At 39.0% G+C, this 19,939-nt stretch overlaps 1 protein-coding gene across 1 annotated transcript; it reads left to right on the plus strand.

Annotated features, from left to right (window-relative positions):
• Positions 1-264: 264 nt before the first annotated feature.
• Positions 265-4,146, plus strand: lmo2 (LIM domain only 2 (rhombotin-like 1)). Its single transcript, XM_044036107.1, has 3 exons — positions 265-961; positions 1,814-2,029; positions 3,219-4,146. The coding sequence occupies exons 1-3, from the start codon at positions 912-914 to the stop codon at positions 3,439-3,441; spliced, it is 489 nt and encodes a 162-aa protein (XP_043892042.1). The 5' UTR covers positions 265-911; the 3' UTR covers positions 3,442-4,146.
• The last annotated feature ends 15,793 nt before the right edge of the window (positions 4,147-19,939 follow it).

A 19,939-nucleotide genomic window follows, 5' to 3' on the forward strand; every position in this document is an offset into this window, starting at 1 on the left:
ATTTATGTACCTGTTATATAGCACAAATTCTCAAACAGCTCAAAAATGATGAAAAAGTATATTTTTACAATATAAAACTTCCTGAGAACATAATGTCATGACCTGTGATCTGAATTATTTATAAACCATCAGTAACAACTTGTGCAGTCTGTGAAGGTTGTTAATGAGACTTGCTGTGGTTAACAGAGAAAACAAAGGGTCATTGTAGTGTAATTGAATCGTGACTGTTTATCTTTTGTCCTATCGGCTCTAAGGTGAAGCAAAGCATGTAATGAACTCATTAGTCTCCGTCACGACCCTGCCGCTGCTGCTGCTGCACGCCTGACAGCCAGGACAGACTGTGCACAGCAAAACTGCCGCTTTAAGACCGATTTCCCCCCATTGTCAAACAGTCGTGAGCAGGAAGAAGGAAACGAAAGCAGCGAGCAAGGGGGGCCAGACGCATTTAAACCGAACACACACCGCTGCTGCTGCTGCTGCACAATAACGGTGGTGTGCAGGAGTGAGCGGTCACCACACACAAAAAGACGCACGTTACACGGAGATCCACGCCAATGACCTGCTGATCGCATCGATCATGGTTTGAGTCATAAAGTGTTCAAAGTGGCTGCAGCAGGATGATCGTGTCTATCTGAGAGATATGAAGTGTCACCCCGGGTTACTGCCTCAGGAAATGATGACAATGTCCTCCACCACCAGCAGCGGCTTTTTTTGGTTTGCGGCCATTTCCACCGCAGCCGACTGTCTGTGCGTTTGACACACACAACACGCGCAAACGGCGTCTTGTAATCGTGCGGGAGCAGGTGCAGCAGGTTTTGGCTCCAGTCTGCCCGCACACTGGTTCACAGGTAACCGCTGAGGTAAAGACTGTGTGGACACTGAAGACTCAACTGGATCAGGCTGGACATCATATGACAGGAATGTCATCCACCATAGAGAGGAAGACGCTGGAAGCCAACGAGTAAGTTGCCGAGATAATTTCATATATAAACTATGTATATATATATATATATATATATATATATATAAAACACTTATTAAAGAGCGCATGGTCAATGCACTGTGGGTTATGGATCACTACTGTTTTTGTTCTTTGGGTAATTACCTACATTCCATGCAATTTTTTTATTTTATTTTTTATCATGCTTTAGTTTTTGAGTTTGACTGTGAGTTGAGCTGCTCTCAGTCCAACATAAACCTGTAATATTGTGAATATTTCAATGACGCACCGTCGCCGACTGACAGAAGGTTGTGTGTAGAATAAGATAGATGTGGAAACAAGCCCAATTTAAGTCAAGTTATTGTATTGTCTTATATTATTGTACAGTTTATTTGATCTGTAAATATGTAGACACACCACCGTTCTAAAAGGCTCTAAGGCTTCTCTGCTGTAGGCTGTTTAACAGAAGTACCCAATGGCTCCCTCAGGTGGACACCAGCAAAGTGCAAATGTTCAAGTAACACATGGTGAGCAAACAGATACATAGTTTAAATGCATGAACAAAAACAGAATACAAAACCACTATATTGAACAATCTGGTCACCAACATAAATATTTTAGCGTCAAGAGACCATATTAGGCCTTTCCCTCTATTTCTGACATTTTAGGGGCCAACTTCTTCAATAAATAACTGAGGAAATCATTTATTAGTAGAGATGTCCTGATACTGACACCGATATCATAAACTTGAGTATCTACTGATCCAGTGATTTTGTCCAGTACCTGACTGATACCGATACCAATTCCCATCCCAACTCATTGTTTGCAGCTGTGGAATATTTCATCTTATATCAAAATGTCTTTATTCTCCAGGGAGCCAGTGGATGAGGTCCTCCAGATGCCGCCCTCTCTGTTGACCTGTGGCGGGTGTCAGCAGAGCATTGGTGACCGTTTTTTCCTAAAGGCCATAGAACAATACTGGCACGAGGACTGTCTGAGCTGTGACCTGTGCGGCTGTCGGCTGGGGGAGGTCGGCCGTCGACTCTACTACAAGCTGGGGAGAAAATTATGTCGAAGAGACTACCTTAGGTTAGTCATTTTATAACACAATGATAAAAAATGATGTCATTTCTGAATCTGTGCGGTTACAGTGGTTATCACTCAGATGTCATTAGACAATAGACAAGCTGAGTGATTCACTATTGAAAACTGAGGTCTATCTTGTAGTTGGTTATTATTGAGCCTTTTCCTTTAAAGCTGTAGTGCGTGACTTTTTTAAATATTAACAAATGTCAGTTACATTCAAACCATTTTCATATGAGTTCACACAAAAACGTTTAAGCCAATGAGCTCCACACATCTCTCTCTATTAGTCTCAGTACAGCAGTTTTTACAGCTGCACCCAAGATTTTATTTGTTTCATGTCAAGACAGACGGCGGCAGCAGCAACACTGCACTAGTAAAGCCAGACGACTGCAAACAAGTTGGAGTATGACTGAAAACACAAAGTGGTGTCCATCAAAACGTACAGAAGTCATTTCTACTGTTTAGTAAACCTGCTCATTCAGCCATTGGGGATAAATGCTTCTTGCCCCTGCATTCCCGATACATACACACGGACGCTTCCTCAATCAGGTCTGATAGTTTTGCTTGACGAAGCCCATTTTCAGATTAAAGAATCAGCAAACAGTACATTGTTTCTGTTCACAAAGACCAAATACAACAACAAAACCACCAAAGGTTACACACTGCAGCTTTAAATAAACCTGTTAACCACATTCCAAGTTCAGACAATAAAAGAAAAGTGGACTAATCTATTGTCATAATGTGTCATATGCTGTATTCCTTTTGAAACACTCCACTCTCTGTCCCATAATGTACATTCACAGTAAACTGTCTGGCTGCTAGTTGCATTACGTTCTCAGCAATTTACTGTATGTATTTCATGTGATTTAGCCACATTTTCCTGTATAAATACTATATGTAACTCCATATCACATCTACATCACTCTGTATTGTTTCCTGTAAAAGCCACGCATACAGTAATAGAAATAAATTGTAAAATAAACACCTCTGATATCCTGGAAATAATTTACAGTGAGCATATACTAGCATTCCATACTTATAGGAGGAAACAGTTTGGTACTATACCAAGATTTTGTGTGTTTGTAATAAATCTCACCCAGGGTTTTCATGGAAACTTTGGATGTCTTGTTACAGATTAATGCTATTAAGGCTGGTTGGATGTTTACACGCTGTCATCTTGTCATTCTTGCAGACTTTTCGGTCAAGACGGCCTGTGTGCTTCCTGTGAGAAGAGGATCCGGGCTTTCGAGATGACGATGCGTGTGCGGGACAAGGTTTATCACCTGGAGTGCTTCAAGTGTGCTGCCTGCCAGAAACACTTCTGTGTGGGTGACCGCTACCTGCTCATCAACTCAGACATTGTGTGCGAGCAGGACATTTTTGAGTGGACCAAACTCAACAATAACATGGTTTAGGAAAGGAATCTCTGCTCCAACTGATACTTTGCCTTTTCCCTGTGACTTTAAAGGGAACAAAACACTGACTAATGAACTTTCTATGGCCTGTGCAGGCTTCAATCATGCATCTGACATTCACATGGATTCATTAATTAGAACAGCGAGGAGAGACATTGTCTCTGCAGTGCTACCTGCTGGAGACTAATGAAAACTGCACCAGCAATACCAGACAGATTGCAAAAAAACATCAAAACTTAGTTACTGAAAATAGTTAAACACGTGATAATACTTTTTTGTCATACACACTGGAATTCAGGATTTATGTTCTTTTAGTCTTTGTGAAGTTTTATGTAGTCAAACACTGTCACTCCAGTCTGACCGTATTGTTCAGTTATTTCTATGCATTTCACCGATTTGTTTATAATTAGTGCCTAAATTTGAACTTTATTAAAGGCACTGAAACACAAAGTATGAATTAATTATTGAAAAATAATTTATCCATGTATGTTTCATTATTTGGCTAACCTCATCCATTCATCAGAAATGACTAATTCAAGGTAAACCAACTGAATACTGTGTCTGTTTTGTACACTTTTTACTATAAAACTGTCCAGTTCTGTCCAAGAATTAGTAAGTCTTTATTAAGAAATGAGAGACCTGTAAAATACAGCATTGCCAGATTTTCACATTATGAATGCAATAAAATATCCATGTTGAGAAATACTGATTAGAATGATTGTTATTATATTACCAGACCGGCCGGGTGACATCCTCTCATGATTGAGGAAAAAACATGCAATACTAGTTTAATGTGATGTTTTCAACATGTTTCAAGTGTCTCAAGTGTGACAAACTCTCTACAGTTTAGATTTGTTATTAAAGTATACTTAAAAATACTGACGTTAGCTTTATATGTATATTTACCTTTAGTTTGAGACAGTAAATGTCAATAATGAGGTAAAAGAAAAAAACTTTTACACATTTACCTAGACTTTTTTTTAGATGTCACAGGATGAATTACCATTTTAATAACTTGAGTAGAATAAAAGTCATGAACCTTATTCTAAGCACTGATTCTAATCATTTCACAAGAAGTGCTGTATTTACAGTATGTAATGTATTGATACTGAGAAAACGATGAGAATGTATTCCGATTAGAATATGTTCTGTTGGTTCAGTATGCATAATATATATTAATTTGCTTTGCTGGCACTGATTGAGATGCAAAAGATAAAAAATGATCAAAGAGCAATTCAAATGTTCTTGTTGCATCAGCTAAATTAATACTTAATATTATTAAAAAAATGTATCCTTAAATGTGTGAGTAAAATATTTTTTGTAGTAGCGTCACACATTTTAACAAGCAGATATCACATAAAGATCCATACAATCTGACTGTCTGATGTGTTCTGCCTGGTGAAGAACACACTGACCACTCTGTTATAGACCACAGATATCTCTCATAGTAATCTCTTCCAGCAGGGAAAGGGAATGAATAAATCCTATAGAGAGAAATAGTTGTTAAGAAATGTATGTTCATGAAGTCATGATGTTTTTAAGGTCTATATGAGTCAATTTTCCTCCGTGCTGTCTGTTTTCAAAGCTGGTATCCTTCACAGTGTCTCTCCCCTGCCAGCTGTCAACTGTGAACTGGCCACAGGGTGAGCTCCAGGTCCATCCCACAACCTCCTGCCATCCCTGCTTACATTTACAGGCACAACATCAATAGTTACATTCTTGAACTGTTCCTTGTGTGTAAGTTGCTCACTGTATTTGGGAAAAGCAGCTTTAACTGACATTACATAACACTTGAAAAATGGGATCGGGGAAAACTATTTGCACAATTTACAGGCAAAAGAGGAGGAAGGAGGGAGGAGATGATACGAGGAGAAAGCAGAGCACAGAAGCTCCAGGATGATGTCTTCAGCTGGTTGTGACAGCAGTTTATTCATAGACATGGGAGGAATGAAAGAAAAGTCAAAACCCACCCAAGGAGGGAAAACTAACAAGTTTTTCCACAAAAGAAATGGAAATATACTGTACAATCACGCGGTTAGTACGCTGAGCCTTCTTTCTAATTGGAGGTCTGCAGATTACAGAATCATCAGTGTGGCAGTAAGTCATGCTGTTGAGGATCGCTCACAACAACAAATCAGATCCAAGTCAGGCCTAATACATGCAAGATAAATAACATGTTAGGAATAAACACATAGTATTGGGCAGCAGTTGAGTCGCGACACAGAAAAGATAGTGGCTTCCCCCACCACATTCTTTAGAGTCTCCCAACATTTGAATTTGAGTGTATAAAGGAGTGATAACAGTAATTGCAATTTCCTTCAGATATTCTTTTCTTATTACTGGAAAATTACTAATAGTGTTAGTGTTCTATATACAGTATGAGGATGTCCTAATTCTGTTATAAAACACAGATATTTAACAGTGAAAAGGGTAAAAATCAAAATCAAATAAAATTAGGAAAGGGTTTTTTTTTTTTAATGTAAGCAGTAACTATTAAGTGTGTCATTGATTATCTGTCAATTATTTTGTCCATATTTTTGATCCAAGCTGACATATTTCAGGAATGATTGGACAGATATGCATCCATTCACCCACATGATTAGACCTAGTGAGGTTTTATATGGGTTTACTTATAAAATGGACTGCCCCAAATTGTAATAACTTTGTCGATTCCAAAACTTTCAATGACTCATGAGCCATTATCAGGTAAGATTAGTTTGTACTTAAAACCTGCATCACAGCAACTAACTAACATAATAAACTAAGATATGTAAGCAATTAAGTAAAATCACCCCATGCGCCTAACTACAATCTCACAGAGCAACATATAAGACTTTAGACTTGTTTCTGACCTCAAACAGTGAATCACTATCTGAAACACGCCAGAAATAATGTTTGTCATTAAAGTCATGTATATCATGTAGTATTTTAATAATTAAAAAATAAAGTGATGATGCATCAACAGCTGACAGAACATAACCTTATATGCAGGATCACTTTGGACTTACGCAGAACTTTTGGGTGAAAGAAAGACGCATCTTTCACTTCCTCTTTATCTGCTGCTCTTTGCTATAGAGTTCACTGAGTTGAATAATTACTTGAGCTTAGAGGAGGCCAGGTCTCATCTCATGACATTCGCAGACCACACTGGCCTTTAGAGACACTCAGCATCGGCCAAGCAGCCTGTGTTCCATTGGCCTGCTCTCCTCTGTTGCCTTGCAGGCTGAGCTTTGCCAGAGCACTGCCCTGACTAAAGCAGCAGCCTCAGAGAGACTCAATAAAGCCCTGTGCCTCTTGTGTCATCCCTACCAGCTGTACACAAGGCCGGGAGTGTAGTGCTGTGTTTGTGTGCCGAGTGAGGCCTGTTTCATCTCCAGTGCCCATGTCAGAGTAGTCCTGAACGGGTAAAAACATCCAGCTGTGTGCATGGAAACCAAGGAGACTTTCTGAGGATAAAACCGCAACAGGCTGCAGCTTGTTTTTATCAAACAGCTCACCCCACTGAAACAACCACCACACAGGAACCTCATTCTGGTGCAGTGCGTAATGTGAACAGCAGATGGCAGTTCTGGTCCAGGCAGTGGCTTCTCTGGCAATACATTGGGGAAAAAGTGTATGTGTGTGTGAGGGTGTATAATGGTCTTGTACTTGTTACCTCTTTAGGACCTTTTCTGGCATAAATACTGACCTTGTCAGGGACAGCAGTCATTATGGAGACCAAAACCTGGTCCTAATGAGGCAAAACTTCATTCCTGAGGTACCAGTTGTGAACTGGTTATGGTTGAGGGTAGAGATAATGCTTTGTTCAGGCTGTCCAAATGAATGGAAGTCAATCAGAGTCCTTAAGGACAGCTGCATGGACCTGTGTGTGTGTGTGTGTGTGTGTGTGTGTGTGTGTGTGTGTGTGTGTGTGTGTGTGTGTGTGAAGTAACTGACAGGTACATTAAGGAGAGAACCTGTTTTTTCGATAAATGTCAGTTCAAGAAAAAGAAAAGATAAATTATAAGTGAACTGAGAGGGATGAGCCATCGTCAAATCAGTCCAGACATGACACTAAGAGTTCAGCGACACCTACAAAGGAAGATGTGGTTGGACAATTATCTTCAGCACCACTGCGATAAATCATGGTGCAGCCTGTCAATGTCAAACCCATTTGACAAAATGAGTCAAGTACTATTGATCATGCCCGCCTTGAGTTTCACTTGCACTCAGACTTTATCAGATGCAGCTAATAGGGAACATATTTAGTCCATGGTCCTGCGAGATGCGTCTGTCAGGAGTCACATTCCTGCTTCGATTCTTTGATAGCCTGTAGCGCCTGCAGTCTGGATGGAGGACAGGCTGTGGGTGGGGGTTTGGGGTAGGGCAGCACATTCGGGCGTGGATAGGTGAGTAATAAGCATGCATCCTTAAGCTCTCCTCGAGCATGTCCCACTGACTGGATTAAATATGTGCTAAGGATTTATTAGATAGAAGATGTCTGGGGACCCCAGAATAATTAGAGGACTGAGCAGCCCCTTCTTTCTCTTTTCTTCCATTTTTAGTCTCTCTGTGTAGCGCACACAATCTCATTCACCTATTCCATCAGATTTGTATTTCCTCTGCTTATTTGTTCTTTTTTATTTTTAACAGTTTAATCTTTCAAGCTTTTCTCCCTTGCATTATCAGCTCAGTCGGCCATGTGTACAGATGTGCAATGTGATGAATTCTGTGATTGTAACATTTACCGTTGAGGCTTGAATATTTGCGTGTGGTGGATTTACTGATCCTATGACCCTGTGGATGCAATACCTTAAGTTAAAAATACAATTACAAGTTCAGAATTCACATTTTACATTAGGAAAGGGTTAGTATAATTATCTAAATTTTCTTAATGTTTTACACTTTCCTTTCCTTTGGTTTTTTTTTATTATTATTTATTCAGTTTCTTACCACAACTTATATATTGTTATACTGGTACTGTAACTGTTTGTGTAGAAAAATTAGGTCTTGAAATGACAATGAAAAAAAAAAAAGAACCCAAATGTTAATTAAATGTAAACAAATGTGTCTGTAAAAAACATTTACATCAGGCAGCCGGTCTAGAGGTAGCTAATTTCAATTGTTGTCTACTATTTGGCAGATTTATACATGAAAAAACATCATAATTAAATAATCATATGTTTTTATAAACAAAACGTTAATTTCTGAAATAGCTATGACTGTGAGATAAACTTTAGAGTAGGAACATAAAATTAAGTTAAATGGAAGTCCCTCAGACGTGTTCAAAGGAAACCTTATTTAACCTTTATTTCATTTGCCTTGTTTGCTTTCTTTTTTTTGAAAGACCTGACGCTACTCCTGTGTCTGTACAATTAACATGATGCAACCCTCAGTAGCCAGATTTACAGACAGAATTGGCTTAATGTTTTCCCAGAGTATGTTGCCAGACTTTGTGCTAAACTAAGCTGCTGTCAGTTACTTTACATCACACAGGCCTGACAGTGGTATCAATGCCTGACAAATTTCCCAAAATACTTAACTATTTTGAGAATTGTATTTGACTAAATGTATTTAATTTTTCTTTTTTTGTAATACACCACTGTTGAGGCACACAAATACAGTGCGGCTTTCTCTAAACACTATTCCTGAATTCTTATCTTTTATGTGATACATCCATTTATGAGAATATTTGACACACAGTTGCATTACACATTATTATTTTCCTTTCCAGTGAAAAATATTGTGTAATATGCAGTTATCTGATTAAGAGCTCCTAAGAAGTCAGTTAATGTGACGTTTATGGTGCAGGAAATACTTTATACCTGTGAAAAATATGAGATGCAAGTGCAGTAAATCTGTTTTTCTTTCTTTCTTTTTTAATACATTTTTCTTTGGCTGTAGGTAATTTTCTCTTCAAAATAATCCACATACTGTATAGTGTTGCTTCATCATAGTTCTGCAACAAAGATGCTCAATTCAAGGTAGGTACTGCAGGTGAACCCCCTGTTTTGTGGGGCAGGCAGTAATATTGTTGTACAATTAAGAGACTAAAATGATGTGCTTTATAATCCAAAACTAAAAACCTGCTGTGCATTCATGCTGATTAGTCAAGTAAAATGAACCAGCATGACACATACAAACATTCTGTGCCTAAGTGAGTGGATATGGTGTCACAGGTTAAAGATGAAGAAAGAGGTGTACATTATCATCCTGCCCACATACGCCTCCATGTATGTAATTTATATAAACACATTCTTCCTACTGGAATGAACTTCTAGCACCACATCACATATAGAGACCACATACGCTCAGAGCTGCTTTGTTTAGATGAGCATAAAAGCGACTTCCTGGTATAAATGTAAACCTGACTTCCACCTCTTCTCATTAGACATCAGTGAAAAGTCGACCATAACCAGGAAGCAGACCGTGGCAATGCATTTCTCTTTCAAGCAATCAACAGTGGAAACCCCAATTAAGGTGGTGGAAAAAGGTGGCTACTGCTTTTAAAAAAATCAGCGCAGATGTGCAGGTAAGTGACCATGCGGCAAACCATGGCAGCACAGTGCCGAGCTCAGTGCAATTTCCGTCTCTAATTGGACTTCCCACGTAATGCCTGCTTCCAATCATTGCACAAAAGCCTGACTGGTCTGACTGGCAGGACGGTGGACCACAGTTGGACAGATTGTGAAGAACTTCTGGACAGAAAATTAACCAGGCAGACGTTTTAAGTTAACATTTACAGGCTTTGTACTACTTTTGTCAGTGGTGGAAAGGATAAATATAGTAAAAGTCCTGCATCCAAACTTTTACCTTATCAATAGTAGCAAAGAAGTTTTGTTGTAGCGTTAGTCAGTTTTATCTATTGTCATTGATCAACAAAAAGACGTTCCTCATGGTGATGCCACCCACAACAATACAGAGCATTTGAGCCTCACCGATTTTCTACACCTGCTAGTCTAAATCCTCTCTTAATGCTTAAATCCTGGCAATGCCATCCTCGGTTAAGGCTCTCTCTCTTCCCTTGGATTTCCTCTCTTTCATAGTTGCCTCACCTGGAACCAATCTGTAACACAATCAAAGTGTCCTAACATGAAAGCTCTGTTCCTTCCTTTGATAGTCCATTCTCTCTACACTTGTTCTTTTCTCTCTTCCCTGGTAGCTCAAACAGCCATGTCTGGAAGGAATTCAGCTTAAAACAGAGACTAAGTCACAAAGCATTATGCAAATTTGTGTGAAACAATTCAGTGGTACTCTGCCTTTTGCTTTTGCGGACAACAGAATGGGCCCTTTGTCTCCAAATAAGCTGTTCATAATTAAAACTAAGAACTTCACTTGTTGAAAAAATTGAGAACAATGCCATGAGGGCCTTGAGATATCCGAGGTAATAAAATATAACTAGGAGGATGTATTACTTGCCCTGAAGCTCAAGTATCACTGTAAAGTTCATACCAATTGTTTTGCAAATGTGAACCAGTTTTTGTTTTAAATAAAATACAAGGTGTGAAAATTAGAAAGAATAGTGTAACATTCTTTTTTTTCAAACTTAATTCTCTGTTGTCATCACTGGATTGCACTCATCCATCCAAACACTGATTGCAGCTTCTGGATGAGTTGTTGCTTACAGCTGTATGCTACTTACTCATCAGTTGTCCTTCGCAGCTTCACAGCGTGTCCAGCATCACAGGGTGATTAAACTCTAATAGCAGCCTTCGGAGGAGTCCAGGGGGATTTTCTCCTGAGTCAACATGCCAGACCCCATTTCCTCCTCACTCACTGCAGCCTCTCAACACCCAGCTGGCTGCAGCCACAGCACATCTCCACATGGACCTTATACAGATTGGAGGAGAACCTCAGGAGTGACCTCTACATTAGACTTCACGTAACTGTGCCAGTAACTGACATCCTTATCACAAATATTGGGTTGTTCATTTTGTTACAGTTTTAACAGTGAAAACAAGGTGCGCAGCCTGACCACATCCTGCTTGTAATCTAACAGGACAAGTAATCACACACGCTCGAAATGGTTTTTTTTAGTGATTCATGACTAAATGAATAGAATGTATTAAATGTAAATGTAAACAACAACATCAGTTTCAATCCATTTAGCTTTTGAGTCACATTCTGACAAGCGCATCAGCTGGACAAAGCTAATAAATAATCCCAAACAGACTAATGATATATTAGACTATATAGAATAATAGATAAAGCAATTAAAATAAATATAAAATAGAGTTATAATACAAAACACAATTATTTGAATGTGTCTATGCACTCAGCACTCAAAACTAATTCCAATACAATCAAAGAATTAACTATATGATTGAATTGAAATGAACTATTTTTGGAAATATTAGGAAGAATGCAGCTTGTTGTTTATGTCAGTGTATGGCATTTCTGATAAGGATTCAGAACAGAAATATGATCCAACTATCTACACAGGATTCTAAATTATTTCAGTGACGTAGACCTGCCTATTGCTATTTAATCACAGGGTGAATAAACAGATTGTTTTGAACGGACTTGTGTAGTCTGAAACAGTCTCCTTATTCTCATCCTGATAAGTTGTATTCTTTATCTTTATAGCTTTTAAACAATACATATAAAAAGTACAAATAAACACATGACCATCTAAGCTTGCCATGTGCTGTATTATATAAACCCATGGTTCTCAAACTGTGGTACGTGTACCACCAATGTTGTGCAAGCTTCCTCTGTCCTACTGTGTATACCAGGGTATACCACTATCTCTCACTCCATATTAATCTAATTTCACTATAGCACACTATAGTGTGTGAAGTACTGTATATGTGAGGAAGAGGAGGATGATCAGAGAGAAAATGATCTTATTGGGAATAAATCTGCTTCCTGTGAAAAGACTGGAGCTGACTCTGCACGGCCTTTTTACATCACTGTATTTTAACGTTGGTGATAATGCTGTTACTCAGAGTTTGAGAACCACTGATTAAAACTATATATTTTAGCATGAGTGGTACGTTGCTATAGAACAATGTTTGATCTGACTCCCTGATGGCGCGTTCCCAAAGCTGCCATCAAACTAAACGGACTGGAGACAGCAACATTTCACATTTCAGACATCGTGTTTGGAAACTTCCCACGAAGCACAACACAACACCCGTTATACAGCACCCAGTGGCTCGGTTAAGACAGCGCATACAGCTCCATGTGACTTTAATTGAATGATTAGATGTAATTCAATAAGCAATCGAAGGGCAATGCGCGTGAGTTTGGGGTGTAAAGCAAAAGAGTATTTGTGAGTGGAGTCTTTGTCTGTGACCCTCCATCATCACTGCTACCTTTCAGGCTGCATCACGGGGCCTGGTCCTCTTTTTGCCAAATCCCCACAGTGGACCCCTCCACTCTAATTGTCCAGGCCACCAATTTCAGGAACCACGCAGTTTACAGGTTTAGAGCTCGGGCTTGCTATGTCTTGTGTTCACCATGTGAGTCACTATCTTTAGACTGCGATCAACCACACAAAAACATCCCAATTATTATTGTCTGTGTGCAGAATTTCCAGAAATCCCTTCACTATGATATATCAAGTTTCAGGGATGTTTGCCATCAGCTCACTCTGATAGGCCAATACTCGGTCCAAATCCATCAAACCAAGCATTTTCAACAACTGAAAGAAGAAAGCTTTGAATTATTGAGGAAAAAAAAGTGACACAAGATTGTGAAATTATTTTGAATTGTGGTACAACAAGTTGAAATATTACCCCTGCCTGTGGACCCATTACCCCCACATTCACACAGCTGTTTACTGTCAATCTGCCACAGCTCATGCAAATTTGGCAGGAAATGGCTGGCATTATTATAAAGAGATTGGAAATGGCTGACTCCATAGCTTAACTATGATGAAGTGAAATAGTTCCATAAATCACTTCAAGTCTGCTAATTCTCAGAATAAATCAGAGTCCCCCGAGGAGCGGCAGTCTGTAAAATATGGCTCATTACTTAACCAAAGGGACATAAGCGATCAGCGGGACCCAAAGTCTGGGTATAAATTGTTTTAATTCTGAATTCTGGATTGTGGAAATGTGAAAATTCTCGCCACCATTTAAGAAACGGACTTGTGGAAACAATCTTGGCAAATGTGTGTGTAGACAAGTGTATTATCCCACATGTGTCTTTAATGCTAGGACAGCCCACTTGCCAACTGTCATACTGTTAGATAGACTACACCCTCTTGGCTTGTGCCAAGAAGGCCTGTAGATTTACAGTAATACCCTGCTGCACAATAGTGAGAGCAGAAGCCTGTGAAGCAGCCAGAGGCCTTAATCTAAAGTTATATGTTGTAAAGCTCTGTTATTATAATTGTTACAGACTCCTGGATGCACTGAAGACTACTGCAGCTGACTCGGTTCATCTGAACCCACAAATCACAGTGAAGTCATCACTGCAAGATTCAACATTGTATCAGCAACAATTGGAGCTACGTTCTGCCTTAGACTGACATGGGCACTTGCATTATATAATACCAGTAACTACATGAGACAAAGTAATGATAATTATTCCAACAACATCCCACATCAGCGTAGGGATTGTTTTGGCCCTGTTTAATATATTTAAGGGTCATGTTCGATCACAGAGCATTTTATTGAATTTCGGGAAACACCTTGTTTCTTCTATCTGGATACCGTCAGGCATATCAAATGTAAGACATTTTAATATCACTTATTATCGGTTTCATCTGGTCCTGTTTCTACTTCATTAAGTGTGAGTTGAGGTCTCTTATATTTGAACCTGCTCCATGTTCTGTAAACACACTGGCCAACTTGCATAGCTCTCAGCATTGACCTGGAGAACAATGCTGTGGGCAGGTGTAAGAGGAAGGAGCACGAGCTGTGTGTGCTCCGAGTACAGAGCTGGCCATTTTGTCTCGGGCTTTGCAAAAGTACTATTTTACAGGGGGCATTAAAAGCCCCCATCATGTGGAAGAAATACACAAAGTGTAAATAAATAAATATAAAAACGTCCAACGGTTAATGCACAAACTACAGTTTGGCCTCCTTTTTGAAGCTGCAATTGTGGATATATAAATATATTAGATTAACAAAACCACGTGTTATCAGAAAAGAAGTCTCTAGTGATGAACACAAACAGACTACTCATTTAACTTAGCGTCACTTAACTTAACACCACCATCTTCCAAGTCTTTGTGTTAGTGTTACAACCCAGAAATTAAGTGTTCAAGATTAAGTTCGTAAAATAAAATCAGATAATGCTGCAGTACACGACCTGCAACAGACAAAGATAGTGTGTACACAGCAGAGTATTTAGCAGTTTACGAGTCAGAAGTTTACCTCAGATGTAGTTGGAGACCAACAACAGAGATAAAAAAAAGTTTAAAATTGGAGTGGAATAAAGAAAAAAAAAATCTTTACATTATGTTATTCAATAATTGAATGTACAATGAATATGTAAACACAAGTGCTGTTATGCAGTGATAAAAAACTTTTGCTAGCATTGTGTTTGTTCTGTTTCCAGCCTGTGTTCTTGGTTTTAACGGCAACATAATCTTGATTAACTTGTGCTAGTGTTTTTCCTTCATTTCATGAATAGCGTAGGGTGTAAAAGGTGACGTGTTGGTTAAAGTGACATTGAACAAATGTAGCATTAGGGAGATGGCAACATGGGCAAGGCTGTGACCCAACATCATCATGTGGTGCTTCTGCAGGGGCGTGAAGGACACAGAGTTTCTGCAGCCTTTTGAAAGAGAACAAGGCAGTTGTTCAACAAGTGTCCTCCACAATTAAGTGCAGGGAGCATGACTCTGATTAAGCTCCATGTGAATGAGCTTCTTGTCTCAATGAGAACATTCCAAACAATTAGGGGGATGAGTACAGCTCTGTTTGTCCCTTGGACACAACCTCATCTGTTGGGTCAGTGACTATACCTGTGAATCTGAGACACACAGGAACCATATGGTTTGTCTACATGCAGCGCTGCAGTGCCAACATGAACAAATGACAGGTGAAGAGTCCCATCAGTGATCACATGAGGGTTAACATAATAGTTTTTACAGTAAAAGGTGCTCCAGTGTGCTCATGCGTTTGCTTATATATTATATTTTAGTATATAATAGTAGTCGTAGTAGTAGTATAGTATTGATTGTATTTTAATCATTGTACAGATTTAACAACTTCCTTTGCTTCATTATTATTTATTCTGTTTCCAGCCACTGTCTTTAATACAGTTGACTTGAGAAGCCTGCACAAACATTCTCAAGCACTCGTACTGAAACTGCACATGTACAAATGGCAAATAAAATCTCTGAATATTAAATGCTATATTTTAATTGTTTACATTGGTTGCAAACACCAAAACAATGGAACAGATAAGACAAACTAAACAAACAAAATCTATCTGGGTTTTTAAATTTTTGATGTTTCATGACATGTTCATTGGGACAAAAGCCTCTAATGTGGCAAGGTCTGGGGACTCTATGTATAACTATGTCAAATAGAGCACAATGGCAACGTCTCTCCATCAGAACTGTTTTTGGTGCAATCAAAACACTAATTGGTGTTTGAAAATGACAACACCACAAGCAAAGACAGGAAAACTGAGATAAAAAACAGTGGAAGTGAGGAACCAAATGCAAAGTAAACAACTAAATCAAAGTTTGACACAATCGCAAAAACAACGCAGTTGTCAAGATAATAAAACTATAAGGTCAACTACCTTGTGTTCTTTTAGCTTCATCTTTACTTGATTAAGAGCACAAACAAATACATAAATAAATATGATTACATCATCTGTGTAACATTGTTAATATTGTCATTGTGGAAAACAGAAGGACTGCACATAATGGAAAGAGATTTTACAGTCTCTCATAAGGTTTTAGTTGTTTGAGTAATTTCATTTAGAATATTCTGTGCTTTTTTTAATTTCACTTTTTGGGAAAATAACATAATAAAAAAATACACTTTATTATAGTTGCTATGGTGATAGGTGATACATGTAAAATATGAAAAACAGTGTCCTTAAGCATTTAAAATGGTTACTACTGTTGATTGGTGTTTCAAAAACTCCACACACCAACATTATTCAGCAAAGAAACCAGAAAATATTCACATTTAAGAAGCTTAACAGTCAGACAACTTGCTTCAATCATTAACAAAACATTCAAGCTAATTAATTGATTAACAAAAAAAGTTGCCGTTGTTGTGAATTTATTATTTAATTAATAATTGATTGTCTTTCTTCTCCTCTTGTCAAAACATTTTTGAGAGGGGTACCGGGGATTTTTAGATCTACTGCAGTAAAAAAAAATTTATTTTGTTCATAAATATATATATATATATATATATATATATATATCATCTTTACATATATCTTTAATGATGGAAATTGAAATCTTAACCGTAGTTGTTGTTTTGTTTTTTTACTTTTACACTGCTGAGCCAATAAAATATGTTTGTTACTATAATGGTTAAACAGTAACAGAAATAGAAGGAAACATATGGGACCTGGAGTGGGATGTGATAATGATTGGGTCGAGATGTCCTCGCGATGTCCTCACTCAGTTCTGTTAACATATGAAGGCCGGTGGGGAATGAAAAGGAGGCTGGGTTAGTCAAGCAGTCACCCACAATGTCTTCCTGTTCACCTCCTTTAAAGCGAACTCTCTATTGGATTAACGTTGGCCTGAGGGTGAGAGTGGGTAGAGGTAACCTGGACAGAAGGGAAAGGGGGGTCAGCCAACTGTTTCAAGTGAAAGTGGAATTCGGGGCATTTGTGTTTGTTTGTAATTGGGTGTTTGGGTCTGATTCTGACATCCTGCAAAGCCTAAGGGGTAGGGCAGAGGTTAGTATTGTAGCCACGCAGATCAGACACCTAAACCTACACACTGCACTCTGCCTCTGAAGAATCTTGTGCATCTGTATTTTTCAAATGCATCATCATTAGATATATAGGTCTCTCCTGCTGAAGCAAGTTGTAAAAGCCTATTTGGTGTTATCATGTCAGTACACCATCGCTGGCTGAGATAAAAGGAGCAAATAGATTTCTGATGACAGCTCCTCTCCACACCTCCTCACAGATATCTGATTCTTGAAGATCTGGCCTCCAGTCTGTCGAGAAATGATAGGCTTTTTTTCAGCTACTGGCAAGTAAAATGTGCAATATGCTAAAAATCACATGACTGCAGTTTGAACTAAGATACAGTACATATGATTTTCAGCCAATATTAAAACCTCACACTGTGTTTTGAACCAAAGCCCGACAGAAGATCTCAAGATTTGCTGAAATACTAGTATGCTGAAAACGTATGACATAGAAGAGTACAGCACTCCAGGAATGACCTCCCACGGCCCACCTCTGAAACTCCTGGGGTGAAAGGTTACTGCTGTGACAAAGTCTGCTCATCTGAGGGTCTCTCTTTACCTAAAAGCAAAACACCCAAGGGCAGAATGGTAGGCTTGTCTGGCCACCCCATCCTGACTCCCCAGAATCCTGGCAGGGAGGCAAAGAAGCCAGGATCAGGACTCCCACTGCACAAATACAGACGGGGTCGTGGGTCATCTGGAGGGCTCACATAAGGCTTTCATCCTAGAGAAGCTCATTTCAGGGGAATGTGACTCTTTCCCCATCTAGATAGGAGTCCTCCTTTAACCCTGTGTGGCTGTGCTGAACCCAGGATCCACAGACATGTTCCCCAAGACCCTTTTGTTTTGTTTGGGTTCTGGATCTCGGTGCATATCACCTTGCCTGGCCGAGACGTTGCTGTGGGATAATCAGGCTGGGTCAGCACACACGTGGTGTTCTATTACAACACAAACAGCAAAACTGTATCAAAGAGAAAGATAGAAGAGACCTGGGTGAAATAATATTAGCATTGTATTTTTGGTCATTACCTTGCAGGGTCTAGAATGTTGACCATGGCCAAAATCTGCTCATCCAGACTCCAGATGACAGCATCACACCTATTGTAAGAGTACCGTGCCATAATTAAAACAACTAAGAAGTTGGATCAGGATTGACAAACACATGAGGAAGCAATATTTTCACCTTGCTATTCTGGTCACAGTTTAAGGATATGTTGCAGTCAGTTACAGCACGGGTCGAGCTAAAAGAGCTGGTGACACACCCAGTCTGTCTCTGCCAGCTGTACCTGCAGCCTCACAGCAGGAGTCTGTAAGTAATTGGACAATTACACTGTTTAAACTATAGAAGTACGCTGTGTTACATTTGATTAAATGAAGTCAGTCATTATCCTTGCAGATATACTGTAGACCGACATGTTCTTAAAGTAGATACTGATGTTGAACCTCATAATATTTAATAATAATCTTATTATTTAGACCTTCACAGTACATAGCTATTGACAGGAAGTGCCCTTCACCTTCAGCATCTTATTTTAATGCAGTCTGACTTAAAGAGTTTGGCCTGTAATCCATCCACCAGGTGATATGGCCATACATATACACAACACTTACTGTACATTAGAGCGCTTTAGAGACTTGAAAGCTGTAGCTGACTTGCGTTAGACTGGCCTCAAAAATTAAACTTTGTATGACATTTCCCTGTGTTGGAAATGTGTGTCAACAAATATTTTACAAATGCATTAAATGAGACGGCAAAGAACACAAAAATGTTAAAAGTGGAGTTATAAAACTGTGACGCGCGGTGACTTCACTGCTGCTTTCCCTGACGATTTGGAAACAAAGCACATCTGGCTTTTCCAGGAATATTGAAGCGAACATCAAAATTACACTATATTAGGGTAATCTTTCCAGAATGCTTGGCACGCCACACAATTTCTGTCTGCAATCAATTTGCACAGCATTAACAGAGAGACTCATTATCTTCATCGTCTCCCGTGTCGTTTCCAGTAACTAAACCTCATCTACAAGCTCACACTGAGATTCCAACACCTGTCAACAAGTGTTCAATAACAGTGACATCTAACACCAAGATGTGTTTTTGACTGTGTGTGTGAGTGTAATTCATGTTGTAGGGGCAGCCAAATTATTGGGACCTCTCTTCCTCATGTGAACAAAAAGTATTTTAGGTCCCTGTGACATTCATTTATTAACTGTTAAGGTTAAGAGGTGTTTTAACATTGAACACTGAAGTAGTTGTTGGGGTTAAAGTTGGACAGGGTCTCTGAGAATCATAAGACTTGATGGGTGTGTGTGGATACTTGTATTTGTTACCTCTTTAGGACATTTTCCGGCACACTGACCTTGTTGGTCCTCATAAAGACCAAAACCACATCATTATAAGGCAGAAGCTCATTTCTGAGGAAAGATTTGATGGACACGGTTAGTGTTTGGCATTAACTGGTTATAATTAGGGATAACGCTTTGTTTAGACCGTTCAAAATAATGGAAGACAATGCCGTGTCCGAAGAAGAACAACTGCTCAAACCCATGTGTGTGTGTGTGTGTGTGTGTGTATCTGCAGTATGTGTCCACAACTGTTCAAGCTTGTCCTCTGAAGTCTTCCATATGTAGCATAATTGAACAATCATGAGTGCTGCTTCAGTTTT

The sequence above is a fragment of the Solea senegalensis genome, linkage group LG10 (genome assembly GCF_019176455.1).
Source record: "Solea senegalensis isolate Sse05_10M linkage group LG10, IFAPA_SoseM_1, whole genome shotgun sequence".
Classification (NCBI taxonomy): Eukaryota; Metazoa; Chordata; class Actinopteri; order Pleuronectiformes; family Soleidae; genus Solea; species Solea senegalensis.